Source organism: Notolabrus celidotus, chromosome 17 (assembly GCF_009762535.1).
Source record: "Notolabrus celidotus isolate fNotCel1 chromosome 17, fNotCel1.pri, whole genome shotgun sequence".
NCBI classification, from domain to species: domain Eukaryota; kingdom Metazoa; phylum Chordata; class Actinopteri; order Labriformes; family Labridae; genus Notolabrus; species Notolabrus celidotus.
In genome coordinates, this window is record NC_048288.1 from 22361654 (window position 1) to 22377435 (window position 15782).

The 15782-nt window shown below is 39.6% G+C and overlaps 1 protein-coding gene across 1 annotated transcript; it reads right to left on the bottom strand.

Moving 5' to 3' along the window:
* Positions 1-1433: 1433 nt before the first annotated feature.
* On the bottom strand, positions 1434-14041 carry mettl4 (methyltransferase like 4). The gene is made up of 8 exons (XM_034706844.1): positions 13587-14041; positions 12079-12144; positions 10315-10675; positions 9968-10037; positions 7924-8098; positions 7736-7842; positions 7541-7632; positions 1434-2038 (listed from the first exon to the last, which is right to left on the bottom strand). Exons 1-8 carry the CDS (start codon positions 13884-13886, stop codon positions 1836-1838), a joined length of 1374 nt encoding a protein of 457 aa, XP_034562735.1. The 5' UTR covers positions 13887-14041; the 3' UTR covers positions 1434-1835.
* Between the last annotated feature and the right edge of the window lie 1741 nt (positions 14042-15782).

Below are 15782 nucleotides of genomic sequence, written 5' to 3' on the forward strand. Positions count from 1 at the left end.
CTCAACCAGGCATAGTGTGACGTAAAGGGGCGGAGTTTGAGCCTCCTAACATACAGCTATGTGTTCCTGTCTGGGAGTCAAGTCAGTCATGTCCTTATCTGGGCAAAAAATTGTTATCTTAATATCTTCTGAATTGTGGCTTTAGAAATAAATTCACCCCCGTACAGTAGAGAAATTAGCTAAATAGAGCCAAGCCGTTTTTTGAACCAGGCTGTAAGCATGGGCTTCATAGTTTGAGACCGGAGGTTGCCGCTTGGCTAATAGCAATGTAAACTAGCTAAACGTAGTGTGAACTAGCTAACAGTAATGTTAAGTAGCCAATTGTAACGAAAGATAGCTAATAGTAATGTAAATTAGCTAAAAGTTATGTAAGTTAGATAACAGCAATGTAAGCTAGCTTACATTACTTTTAGCTAGCTAACAGTAATGTAAGCTAGCTAAAAGTAATGTAAGCTAGCTAACAGTAATGTAAGCTAGCTAACAGTAATTTAAGCTAGCTAACAGTAATGTAAGCTAGCTAACAGTAATGTAAGCTAGCTAAAAGTAATGTAAGCTAGCTAACAGCAATGTAAGGATAACAGCAATAAAGTCAGCTACCTGTATCCTTAGCTAACAGTGGTTTAATGTTTTCTAGGAATGAAATGAGTTGATAAATACCTTACAATTTGGATTAAATGTCACAACGGAGGGGGAAATGTAAACTCAGAGAGCATCAATGAGATGATAGATAAATTCCCACTGTTTCTATGATTTTCAAACCTAGAACACAGAATGAAGATTTTGATACAAGCATAAGCTTTTGGACGTGCTAAATGTCAGAGGGAAATAGCTGCCATGTGAGTATGGTGAATAGGTAAAAGGGGGGACTGGCAGAGGGCTGAAATGGGCTCAGACAACAGTAGCTTTGGAGTTACCCAAAGTCCATGCTGTTTAAAAGTTAAATGGCAAGAAATTAGTTGAAAACTTTTCTCACACAGCTTTTCTCTGCTCCTCCTTCTTTAGTTAAGGCAGGCAGGAAGAATAAAATGTACAATATGTTGTGTGTATATGTACGGGTCAGAAAGACAGACAGCCTGATAAGGTAAATGTGCAAATGATCCTGCCATAGCATCACCCTGGCTTCATTAGCTGTGATGTGTACTCAGTTGCAGGGGCCGCAAGTCCTTCTCTGCTGCCATAAAGACAGCCTTCCTCATCTCCACAACATCACCTCACCATCTCAGATCACAGACTCATTAATGAGTCCTCATCCAGCAGAAAAAGGTAGTTAATGGCTTTACTGTCGGTAAGAGGAGTGTCAAAAGGAAGGATGCGTCTTCCGGAGGAAACAAAGAATATTCAGTGTCCTCGGCAGACTGAAAGATAAGCAGTGAATTGTTTCAGTGAGAACTTTAAAGAAAAAGTCTGATAAAGGACAGGCATAGGCATGCACGTAATGTGAAAATATTTATTTTATTTGGATTAAGCATCATTGTGACATTCAGTTCAAGTAAAATGAGTAAAAATAGAAACACTTTGATTCTCTTTAAGACACGTCTCATGCCAAAGATCATTCAAAAAACCTTGAGTTTTGTTTATCTGACTGCAGCGCGGTACCTTCAGAACATAGCTGCACAGAAATGCACTTTCATCTCTCCCAGTGCATCATAAGACTCGTGAATCACTACCTGAAACATGTACCCAGACCCAAAAAAAGAAATCAAAGGTCCTACAAACATGAGAACAGATCAAACAGACCTGCTGAAGAAATATTTTGGTATTGAATCTTTATTTTAAAAAAACGCACTGAAATACTGACGAGGTTTGAAGGTCCATCACTGCTTCACAGCTCTACGTCAGCAGCAGGCAGTAGTCGTGCAGATGTTAGGAGTGTCATCTTGATGGATTTCTTCTCCATCATTAGAAGGTGTCAAGGTGAAATAGCTTGTGTGTTGAAATTTGAGCACTTCGTTGCCCCAGCTTGTCCATCCAGGCTGAAGATTTCGGGCAAACAGCTCCAAGCATTTGGCCTGGGCTCCGATGTAGGGCTTCAACACCTCTGTGGACAAAGATGAGGAGAAAGAATGACAATGGCTGATTTACCTCATTGAACATGATCTTAAGCTTTCATTGATTGCCTGTTCAAATTTGAAGGAAAATCACAAGGCTGCTTTTCATACATTGTGCATCTCTTGTTCATTTTGGTGACTGGTAAGAGGGAGTCAAACTGAAATCATCAACTTGATCAGTATCTTTTAGAATGGCTGCACCAGACGTCATGCTGTGGCATTAAAAATAATACACGTGTTAGACAATCACTTCTATAAGATGTTGCTTTTATCATATAGATAGATAAGACTTACAATAAAATGCTGGTTGGAGTGATACAGAAATGTGTTACAGTGAAGGCCATACAGATTATATAAATGCATCTATTGGCAGGCCTTTTGCACTGTAAATGAGATATGTTTTTTGGCCTGAAAACCTTGAAGAGACCTTCAGGTAACATGGAATTAATTAACTATAGACACGGTGAGTGGAGTAGTATTTATATAGTGCTTTTTCTAAGCTTCTGAGCATTTAAAGGGCTTTTGAATTACATGTCACATTCACCCATTCACACCGTATTTATAAACTATTAGCAGAAGCTGTACGTAAAATCAAGCATCAGTATCAACTAACTACCACCCACACTGCTGTAACAGCTGCATGAGGTATTTTAGCATGAGGATAGCAGGGACCTGGGATTGAACCCCCAACCTCCAATTGTTTAAGTGGGTTTATTTCATCAATGACTCCAAAGATAAGTTTAACCCACCTTCAGGAAATAGTTTGCTAAACATAGATTTTACATTAAAGCTCCTGTGAGGAGTTTCTAGCTGGTAACACATTAGAATTAAAGCTGCTGTTGGTAGTCCTGAAATAAACATGAGTTCAGGGAGAGATTTCGAATGTCAACAATACCCCTCCACACCAGATTTCCCTCTCCTGCCTGAATATGAAAAACAATAGGAAAAAAGATCATCGGCAAAAAGACTGACGATTTCTATACAGTCATTTTAAATGCTTGTAATCACAGCCTTGGAGTAGGTGTCGGACAAAGTAAGTTACAGCACACTGCAGAAACAGCCTTTGTTTACATTTTCTGCAAAGATTCACAATGAGTGACGTGTTTGACTGTTAATGACTAACTTAGAAACGTAAAGGACAAATCATAGACTCTATAAAAAGTTGGATGTAGTCTCTGTTTTGCCACCCAATGGTTTCTGAAAAGAGATTTTGAAGCCCAACGATTGCGGCCGCCATATTGGAAGCAGTGACTCAACCTACCTGAAAGAGGTGGAGTTGAGGCTTGTGTTAAGCCTCTTGGAAAATAGCTACAATGTGCCTAATGCATTATGCAAAATCATGTACGACTTTAAAACTTGCTAAAATCAAAATTGACGTATTTAAAAAAAAAACATTGAATGTACGAATGAATAAATGAACAACAAAAAAAACTTTCTTTTGAACCAGGCTGTAAACGTGTTTGATTTTAACATGGGTGCTAATAAGGATGTTTTAGCTTTGCAGCTAGCCTCAAGTGGACTCTCCAGGAACTGCAGTATTTTCATTTCAACATTGTTTTAGTTTTTCAGTCTACTATATTGGTTGTTGCTTGGGCAACAGGAGCTTCAAACAGAGTAAAGGTTAAAAGGTTTATTTTTTTATTGTTGATCTTACTTTTAATTTTTTTCGGTGCTATCGCCTTGAATTTCAATCAGGTGCAATCTGCAGATTGAACATGAAAGCATCATCTATGTTTGGGGACTCATTAAAAAAAGTGTTTCTTGAGTTGGCTGTTGCTGAATTTACCATCATGTTGATGAGAAGTATTTGACTGCCCTCTCTGGTTAAATTCTCAAACTATGTTCCAGCTCAAACAGTGACGTCACTGTGCATGCCTGCTCACCCAGATCACTACTACATTACAGAAGCATATTACAATTGGAAACCACTGTTTCCCCTTTGATGAAAAATTAATTTGGGCATTTTTTCTCCTTTTCCTTTCTTCTGACTTTTTCTTAACTTAACTCTTTTTATACTACGTGTTTGCCAGTAGCATTAATATATCTTTTTCACCATCCTGTGTGAAAATGTAGATATATCCTAAATGTTTTAATTCAGTGAAAGTCAGGTTATGGCACCACATCCATTTTTAACAGGGCACCTTCCCTTTTTCTCAGTAATAGGCAGAGAACAGTACTGGCAACTACCCAGCTCCTTTTCACCCCGGCACAGAGTTTCTATCTGGAGACTGGCAGTGACCTTGAGTCTATAAGTGATGATATTCCAGGAGCGGAACACCTGACAGATACGTTTCACTTCCTCTGCCCCTGTGCTACTCTGTCTGCTCTTGTGCATGCTCAAACCTCCCTGACACTCCCCTCGGCCAACACTCGGGGAGTTAATGAGCATGAAAGCCTGATCCACCAAAACCGATCCAACCTGCACCATGTGGTGTCCTGCCTCCCGTTTTCTCTTTCTTCGCACGTCAGAGAGTCAGAGAGTGGAAAGGCCAAACATGCAGCTCTCCGACTAATTCAACCCCAACCAGTGACTCAGCTCTCAAAGTTGAACACAGAATAAAAGGTCTAATTATCCGCCTAAATCTCAAATGGGACAAGGTATGAAACTTCTGCCAGGAGGTAGGGGGAAGTGATGGCTAACTACTCTCTAAACTAAGAATACACTCACTCTGAGATTCTGTCTGCAGTATAATACATATCATTAATGACTATTTTTTTCTGAAGAAAAATAGAACCAGCCCAGATAACAAAACACCACCTAAAGCCACACTTGAGTATGCCTTTAATATCCAATAACATTATTAATCCTTCCTCCTGGTTACCATTAAACTAGTGTTAAAGTCTCACATGGTTTATAACCATATTTGAAAGCAAATTATTATTATTGTTCCTGTATCTGGTCTGAAATAAACTGTATATTTGTCAGCTTTAATATGCCCCTAAAACCCATGATACACACACCAGCAAGGGTGAAAAAATTACATCTGATAAGGTCTCATGCGTGGGCGTGGCAAACTGGCTCCATAGCCCCGCCTTGAGATTTGCATGAAGGGTTCCCAAAGACATTTTGGATGAGTACCTGTAGCTGCAACACACCCCGATTTGCACCAAAGTGTAAGGGTCCTCACAAACACTTAAAAGAATAACATTCATATAATATGAAGAAATAGGAAGCTAGTAAGGGTAGATTAGGACCTTGGTAGCTGGTGGAGACCAAGAATAAGGAAACAGGGAGTGTTAAATCAAACACACCTGAAAAGGATGCAAATGTTTCTCTGCATCTATCTTCAAATTGACAGCTTTTGGCAAACATGTTGTTTTTAGGTGTATGAAGTGATGTGTCAATATTCTTCTTATAGCTTGCTGGACTACCCTCTAGTGGCCATGACATTTACTTACTACTACTTTGGAAGATAAGCTTATACATAAAAATAAAATCAAGCATGATATCCCAATTTAGCATCCTTACTTTGAATAGAACAATGGGAACATAAACATTTTCAAAGTAATTAAAGCTTTACTGATTTAACTCCCTTAAAGTATGACCCAAGAGAGGCCATACTTCACACTGGATGACAGTTGTTAACCTTCTGAGTTCTTACTGCAGTAGTTAAGAAAGAAAAGGCAATTAGAGCCTTTGCATCAGTGTTTTAGAGCTCTGAAGCAAACGCTATGAGCAGTTCAATGGGAATGTCAATAATGATGCTACAATGTTTACATGGACTCACTGCTGGAAGCAAAGGAAGCTTAATGTTGTAGTTGCCAGTGTAACAAACTGGTGAGTGGATCACTGTCCAAAAAAATCTATTCCCCAATCAACAGTCATGACACCCACACACTTGGCACTGTGCCTCTTCCTGAGATGAGTATAAGGAACAGCTATTTAACCTCTAATTATAGTACCAGTTTGGGAGCGGACTTCATTATGCATGATTTCTAAAGTAGTAGGGGGGACTTAATTAATAAAAAACCACACGTCTTGTCATTGAGAGACGCTCACACACACTTTTTTTCCCTGCAGCTTGACCATCTGGCAAGGTGTTGTTGTAACTTTACGGGGATCACAACGGTGTCCCTTTGCAACCAAGGATGTCAGGGGAAGAGAAGTGGGTCAGGGTTTCTCTTCACTGCAGGCTTGAGGATTGTTGCTTTACACATGTTTGAGGATACCCAATGGCTTCAGCAGATGTGGCATGCTTGATATGAATACACAAAAGCTGCACAATGACAGTGATGATTGAGAAAGAGGAGAGTCAGAGAAACTAAGCAGATTAGTGTGCTCTTTGAGTGTTTTTAAAATCTCCTGCTTTTATTTTTTGCAAAATCAGTGCTGGGGGGAGAAATGTATGATAACTATGCACAGTGTTGAGCCACACCCACTGCTATAAGAGGTGTTCTCACCTCTTGAAGGGAAAAAGTGACACAGGGAGTGCAACTGAGTATTGCCACAGAAACAGATGCTGCTTTATCCAACCATTTCTTAGTGATCATCTTCATTCAAAATGCAAAGAAGAGTTACATAAATATAGGAGTTTTCCTTTGCTTCTGTCTTTGAAAATAAGTGTAATTAAGTCCCTAAGTTTTGTAGAGCTTTTATATAAAGTTGTGAACATTGCACACCATGAAAACCCCTCATCAACTGCAAATTAAGTAGGGACAAACAAAACAATGCATATTAAAGCTGCCAAGGGTCTGAATCCAACTAGGAGATTGAACACAATCTGTTTCCAAATCTTCATAATCTCTAAGGCATCCGCAACGGCATCCTTATATGAATCACCGTACTTTAACTAAACACAGCCACTTCCATGAGGTGGAGGCTTTTCTCGGCTTCTGAAAGGGCAGCTGCAAACACTGGCAGTGTTTTCGCCTTCCATACTGCACAATAAATCGCGTTCCCCTGGGAGGGAGGAACATGACGTCAAGCCTCTCCTGTTCATAGTCGCTGCATATTCATAGTCAAGGTTGAACTCAGATTCTAAAGCAGCCGAGTGCTTTAGAATCTGTCAAGTGTTGCTGCAACACACATTTAAATCTTAGCAGCAGAAGTCCCTTCTCTGACCTATCAAACCTGTCATAGCTGAAGTCGGATTCCCTTTGCTTGTAATGAATACGACAGAGATTTAGCATGTTGTGTCTTTTTTTCCGTTATTTCTTGGCATATGATGTTTAAAAAATCTATAATTTTTCACATTGGTATTCTTTTCTTGTCCAAGAACAATTGTTTGCATCAACTTTCTTCCACATTTGTATCAAATCAAACCGGCTAACTTTTCATTTGCGCCATTAAAGTCTTAAAAGTGACTCAGACTTCATATTTAGTTTGCTTGTGTCATTGCACGCAGTAGTGGGATTTAAAGCTTATCATGGAGGCAGTGTAATAAGGTAAGACTCATTCATGTTGCAGCACTGCCCTCTGGTGGCACAGCTTAAAACACAACAATACTGGGCCAAGATCTAGTTTGCAATCAGAAGTTGTTGTAAATATTTACCTGAGAGTGAGGGCTTCTGGGAGTGTAGAGCTGATGGGACACTGATGATCAAACGCTGATTTTCCACAGGTACTGCTGACGTCTCTGAAGAGCTGAAAGAGGTCCAAAATGAATAAAAAATTACACATTTACTATATTAGTGTAATAGCATGATGAGTATCTAACAGACATAGCCAAAGGTGTAACTGTTTATACCTTGTGGAGTTATCTGCAGATGAACGATATCGGCCCAGCACCAGCACCTCATATGGCTTCTTATGATGGGAATCAAGAGGAAACACAAACTGTCCAGATGTGGTGACCTGGAGGAAAAGAGCAAGCCTTTAAAACATCCAAAAATCAAACCAGTGAGTCAACATTTCCATGGTTTTAAGTATCTGTACCTTGACCCAGAACCATTCAGCCACAACTTCTACCCCCCAGTGTGGGTACAGCTCATCGCGCACAAACCGGAGGTGGCTGGGCCGGTTTGTGACCCAGGTGACCACTAAACTGTTGGAGGAAGCCAGCAGGGGAACAGGGAGGCGTTTCAGCTGGGTTGTGGGGAGGGAACTGTATCTAGATTGAGAAAATAGATGAAGACAGTTATAATACTGAAATAAAACTTTTACCCTTCTTTACTTCATCATGGTTATTTACTAGACATCCCCATGTAAGAACCGACAAGTGTATAAATGTACTACCAGTCTCATTTTCTGGGTATGACCATTGACTGAATAAAATATGGACATAGCATCCGTGACGTCACCCATCTGTTTCTGAAGCGCTGTTTTGAGGCCAGTCGGCGGCGGCAGCCATATTGCTGCTGTCGAGCTATTGTGACGTAAAGAGGCGGGCTTTGAGCCTCCTAGCCAACAGCTACAGTGTTCCCGCCTGTCAATCAAGTCAGCTGTGCCTCTCATTGGAAGACTCGTAATCTCAATATCTTCGAAATTGCAGCGTTAGAAAAAAAATTCACCCTGCATACAGTGTGTGCCGATGGAGAAATGAGCTATCCAGGCTACACTCGTCTTTTGAACCAGGCTGTAAAGATGTTTATTTCTGCTGTAAAGATCGACTTTTTTGAATTGGTGTGTATGAGGTTTCCATTACTTCCAGAGCCAGCCTCAAGCAGATCCTCGATGAACTGCAGTTTTCAGCACTTTCGCATCAGACTCATATTTTTAGACCGCAGGTTGCCTCTTGGGTATGACCCGATATAATATGGTATAAGGTCGGACACAGAACATACAATACCAAAGGGAATGATATGATACTATACGATACAACATGGTGCAAAACTCGATGATATGATATGATATGATACGATACGATATGTTGCGATACAATGCATTATGTTATGATACGATACATTTGGCACGGTACAATAGGATAGGATATAATACATTATGTTACTATATGATACGATATGATATGATATGTTATATGTTAGGATACAATACGATATGATATAATACGATACGACGCGTTATGTTACGATACGATATAATACATTATGTGCTATATGATACGATACCATATGTTACGATACAATACGATCTGATATGATGCATTATGTTAAAATAGGATACATACAGTACAATACAATGCAATATGATGTTATGTTAGGTTCGGCATTCGAGACAACCGTAACAATACATTATGTAATGATACGATCTGCTACGGTAGGATAAAACACAATACGATACAACACATTATGTTACTGTATGATATCATACGATACATTAGCTTTCTACATGACACGATATGATACAATACGGTATGATGTGATACATTATGTTACGGTACGATGTGATACATTATGTTACGGTACGATACGATATGATATAATATGATTCAATGCCATAAAATATCACACGCACATTTGTGGCTGATATTTATGGGTCAGGTGATTTATATTGAGTCCTACTGAGCATGTTGCCGTGAAACTTGACACCTTTTTGCATGGTCACAGGAGGACTGTGGTTATACTTTAAATTTCACTGGCACCAAAGGCATGTTAACACTTTCACTGTGTTAGACGTCAAAATGTTAATGAACAATTTTCAGACGTTCATATTATGCACAACTGACTTTTCCTTTTGACATGTGTGATTTGGTTGTTGCTTTGAACTTTTTCCTTCAACAAAATGCGAAAAAGTTGCCCATAAGTTTTGTTAATGACCAAATACCTACAGAACAAGTTCAGCCCTACATGTTGTGTGGTGCTAATGATCAAAAACTAGCATTATAACATACTTAATACAGATGGTGAATATGGGTAACATTATTTAAGCAATAACACATCAGAAGGAGTGCTGTTATACTGAATATTGGCACTGCTGTGATGATTTATTGGCACAGGGCAGCTGAAGATAATCACAACGTGCTCCAAAGGTAAATTAAGTCTTGTGTTGAAGCTCCCGAAATGCTTGCATGTCAAATTACCTGCGACTTCTTTTCACAGACTTGTTTTCCCACGGTGGATCAATAACTATCAAGTCGAACCTGCTCCCATCTGTGTGAGAAACAAGCAAAGATTCAGCAAACAAAGTGTGGCTGGAAAACAACAACTGAGCTGTCACTTGAAAAACAAACTGAGTCAGAAGAATGTTATTTACAACAATACATTTAGAAATACGTTGTCATATTTAAGCCACAATAGACACAAATGTAGCTTTTATCTTCTTTTAAAATAAGTTCCCACAATCCAACAGTGGCTATAAGTTTTTCTTTGTTTATAGCCCGAAAAACAAAAGTATTGACACATTCTTCAGTCCACACAATGCACTCACAGTGGACTAGAGGTTGTATTCTTGTGAAATCAGACAGCAGGAAGGCTGTATGTGCTGGAATGACATATTCCTCTCCCATCAGTGAAACCACTGCCGCACACTCCTCCTTGTTCTCTGTTACCCGAGAGAACAAATCCACATGTGATGTACGCCCATCTTCAGCTATTAGAGGCTGAACCCACTCCCCCTGCTCCTCGTCATCCACTAGAGGGAGCTCTTTGGCCATTTCACAAAGAGGAACAAGGCCGCACTCATGAAAAGGTAAAGGCTCTTTCACTGGGTCTCCCTCTCCGTTTAGATGTCCTAGGGATCGGGCAGAATCCACCAAGGACTTGGTTCCCTCCAGGATCACAGACCTGATCTACATGAGAACACAGAACAGGGTTTTTTTTTAGTCTGAGTGATGGCCTCCACAGTTCAGTTAGAGTTTGTGTGTGTTGCAAGAGCTCTAATAGCAGTTAAAAGGCGTTTTTCGAACACAGGAACTTAACCCCTGAATTATGTGCGTTTCGACCAGAGGAACCAGGGTCTAAATTTGGTTCAGGGGTAGATAATCTCCCCCCTGATAAACCCCTGTTTGGGGGGTAGTACTTTTCAAAGGTCCTGGGACTTTCAGTTGAACGTAACGATGTTTTTGGAGTTTACACAGTTATTGAAAAACAGAGGGAGTTCCTGGGAATGCCTACTATTTTAGTTTTTTATCAAGATTTCAAAATATTATTTAATATGTTTTTTTTTCTCCATACGTCACTGGCCTGATTTGCACAATCTACCCGGGACTTCAGCCCGCGGTTGAAACGCAGACAACAATGGGGGCACAGGAACCTTTTAGTTCCAGGGAAAATAGTTCTGGGGGCTAAAAGACCCCGGGACTCTTGGTCGAAATGCACCTAAAGTAGCCTGGAGCTGCTGGCTTCAAGCAGAAACAAGTCACTTTTTTCTTGGCCTAAAGCTTCTTTATTTTCTAATCTCAAATTGACAGTGACTAAGGTGACATCACTTGAGGCAGTTTACCAGATAAGGCAATGTTCCCTTTGGAGCCACAAAAAGGCTTTACACAGCGACTGTCACATCTGTAGTAGTAAAATGCACTTTATCCTAAATCCTTCTACATATGCAAGATTTAAACTTGCTACAGAATACTATCACAGTGAGTATTTACACCCATTGCTTCTTAAACTTTGATTTTACTCAACACTTCTTTGACCACTCATGTTTATTAAGAATGCCTTCAAACTGAAAAATGTATGCTAATATCGTTGATTTAGACATTTAACTCCATCTGTATGAGCCATTTTTACCTATGTTGGTTTTTTTTGTTGTTTTTCTTGCACAATCACCACAAGGGGCACTTCAGGTAAACGGGCAGGTAAATGCTACAAAAGGGGCACAGGTGAAGTAGTGATCTCTGAGAACGGGAAGAGCACACGGTTTTACCGCTTGTTTTAGACCACATTGTTATCCTCATCACGCATATCACCTTCAAAGTAAGTTGTCTTTACCTGTTTATCTTTTTGAAAATTAAACGGCAAGAAATAACTCAACAATAACCTCGGATTGGACATTGGATTCTTTTAGAAGTGCGTCAAAAACACTTCACTCCCTCACTCAGACAGTGACTAAAATCAGGTCAGGATAGTCACTACACCATCTTTGTTCCCTCTTCAACACATAAAAGACAACCTATTACAGCACACATCTCTTACTCGAAGTGGGCGTGAACCTTAATCTAAGTGGAAAGTTAGAGCACAGGTTTCGACTTACCTTCTCATGGAATGCCAGTGCATCAACCTCTCCCTGGTTGAGTGTGCTGTGTTTTCGTTTCCTTTTCTGTTAGTCAAACAAATGGTGAACAATTAATAATGATGACGACAAAAAAGTGTTAACTTCAAGTGGCGACTACAACAATGCTAAGTATTGACACGACTGTTTAATGTGAATTTCTATGTTAACATAAATATAAAATAAATACATAGCTGATGTGTGATGTTGTTGTTAATATCAGTAACTTTTGCACAAAATGCATTTTTAGACTTGTTAGTATCAAATCAGTTTAATTATACTTTCTCCCTGAAGGGAAATTCAAGATCAAATTAACCAGTGTTGCAAAATAAATTATTTCAGTGCTTTTCTATGTTCTATTTTCATTTCATTTTCATTTTCATTTGATGCTCAGACCATGATCACATGGTATGGAGCCGCAGAACTTAAATTACAAATAACAAAACAATATAATGATGGCACACGGCATGGTGAAAGTACAGCAGATCTTAACAACAATGGAAGGACATTCTTCAGAAAAGCCCCCAATTTACAGATATGTTTTGGCTTATCTGATTGCAAAAGCAGAATTAATTTAAACACAGAGGGACGTTTGAAATAATACCTGGGTATGAATCTCTCTCTATTATTCAGAATGCTTGTGTTCCTGCATTCAAACAAAATATGGTACTCATCGCCCACTCGATTATCGTGACAAAGGTTACAAATCCTATCTTTTCTATCCAGGCCTTTTTATCTTCCAGTGACCTTTGGGATCCTGGTGTTATTCATTCTAAAATTACAGATAGCCTGTCCATACTTCTGGTTTTCACAATACAAATATTTCAGTCTTCCAAGTCTTGTTTGGTAGTATTTTTTTTAAGCAGTAAAGAAACTTCAAATTACAATCATACATTTAATTTTCAGAAATGTACACATCCTAAAGAAATAGGTTGTTTTTTTTCATACCAACACTAGTATAAATGTATTCATGGGTGGAATTCCTCGCCATCTGTACAGAAAGGGACAAAGGGGGGGAATAGGCCTTAACTGAACTGACCACAACACAATTCAAACAAGCTTGCACTACTCATTATGTATAGTTAATTATCTATTTATTATTGCTGCTGCTATTTTATTATATTATATATATTAGGTTACTGAGGGAACCTTCCCAAAGGATAATAAAGTTTCTATCTATCTGTCTATCTATCTATCTATCTATCTATCTATCTATCTATCTATCTATCTATCTATCTATCCCTACCCTCTTTTTTTCATTCCTACCTACCTGCCCTCCTTTTTTGTTACCTACCTACCTACCTACCTACCTACCTACCTACCTACCTACCTACCTACCTACCTACCTACCTACCTACCTACCTAGGCTATGCTGCATCAAACTATACTGTGTCACTATCCTGTCAGCAGTGACAGCTTGAATACAGAGGAATAAGCAGCACTTTAGTGATGCTGTAGCAGCAGCAGCTTCAGAAGCAGCATTTATTTACCTTCGATAGTTTGCTTGTTTTCTGCAACACCTCCACGTGTCCTCCATCAACAGCAGCCTCGGCATTCACATTATAATAACTTTTAAAAACTTGAAAACACTGTCTCTTAAAAAGGCACTTGACGTGGGACTTTTGGGAATCTTTAAATCGTATGCAAGGCGAACACCACTGATCAATGAGTGAACATGCATCCACAACACAGCCTTGGCTGCTGCGAACCACCGCGGACATATTGAAACTCGGTGATTTAAACGAGATAAAAAGATGCAAATATTTAATGTAGCACGAAAGCTGTGTCATGGAAACACGCCACACCTTGCTGCACGGGAACAGTGTATGCAAACATCCTGTTTCACTGTAAACGATACCGAAAGTAAATCGCGTTTTTAGCCTAGCTGTGTTGTTGTAGCATTTCGCGGAAGTGAATGACGTTATCTTATTTGTCCTCGATGAGCTTCCGTAGAGAGAAATGAGTGAATCGAATAGCGATGGGATTTATGGCTCTTTGAAGGGAGCCGGATCTTGAGGAGCCGTTCCTTTCAAAGAGCCGAATTGGCTCTTTGGCTCATTGTTGTATTTATTTATTTTTTAGAAGTCAACCAGGGGAAACTCGTTTTTATCAAGGAAACAATCACTGGTAGCTGTTATAAGATTTTGATCAGAATAATTCAAATTTACACATCCCACCAATATATATAATCTATTGGTGGGAATTATTCTGAGATATTGATTATAATTTAATTTGTCATTGTAAACATTCCATATGATGGTGCCATGTCCCCATGCTTCGACAGTGAGATCACTATTTTGAATTTTCCCTCACCTAAAACACTTTGTGGTGCTATAAAAACTACACAGGCTGCAGATAACTTCCCCACAAGAACATTTTAACAATACAGAAAAAAATATAAAATAATAAAAAAGGAAATATGTAAAAAATAAAAAATGTGAATGCAAAGTTTTACTACCTCACCTGGTGTTTCTACACCTGAACTACTTTACAAACAGGAGCTCAGCTCCTTGACTTGAATTCACATCGAAACAATGTAAACAATAACAATGTGTAGACAATAAAGCTTCGGGGTCCACAGGATGCGTGGCGTTATGTTACAGCTGCACCGCGCACCGCGCAGCCGATACCTTCCCATTCTAGTCAACGCTCTAGGGTCCAGAGGACGCGTGGCGTGGCGTTTCTCGGGAGCGTGCCACCGCGCCACTCCGCGCGAGATACGCTTCAAATCTATTTTCGACGGAGCCCGCGCCCAGCACGTGTCAATATGCATAGAAAAGAACGACCTGGACAGGAAGTCAGGCACGAGGATTGCATGCAACGTAAGCACAAAAGTAATGGAATACTATCCAAATGAGCAGAAATTCAACCCCAGAAAGGCTCTGTGTCCTGTTGTTTGTGTGTGGTTCTCTCCAGCTGATCCTGCATGCTCTAAGCTGCGCTACACTCCCAACTTGCGTCCTGTGGACCAAGGCGTGAGCCCTCGGACGGAGCAAACACGCTGCGCAGCCGTAACGTGGCGCACACGCATCCTGTGGACTCCCCGGGTAAGTGTGAACAAAAGACTGATGGGGCACGCAGGTGACACATGAAGGCCATAGGTGAAGGCAGGTACCTACAATACAGACACGTATTTATTTTATTATTTAACTACTATTTTTTTAATGTAAAAACTACCTCTGCAACTCACCACTGCACTCTTATCATATTTTTTTAGTCTGTACATATTAGTCATGCCTATTTGTTGTTCTTTTGTATTTATAGCTGATGTTATTGTTATTATATTTTTATTTTTATTTGTATGTCTTATTCTTATGCCTTATACAAAGAGAGCACAGTTTACCAAAGTCAAATTCCTTGTGTGTTCAAGCATACCTGGTCAATAAAGCTGATTCTGATTCTGATTCTGATTTATAGTACTAAATCAAGTCCTATTTAAATGACCGGGACTATTTTGTGTCTATAGGTAAATACACATCTGAGCGGATGAAAATGCTGTGTGGAGTACCTCAGCGATCCGTTCTGGGGCCTCTGCTATTCAACATCTACATGCTCCCCTTAGGTCAGATAATAAGAAACAACAAAATAAAATACCACAGCTATGCAGATGACACACACATTTAAATCACCATATCACCAGGGGATTATCGTCCCATACAAACACTGAGTAAATGCATTGAACAAAT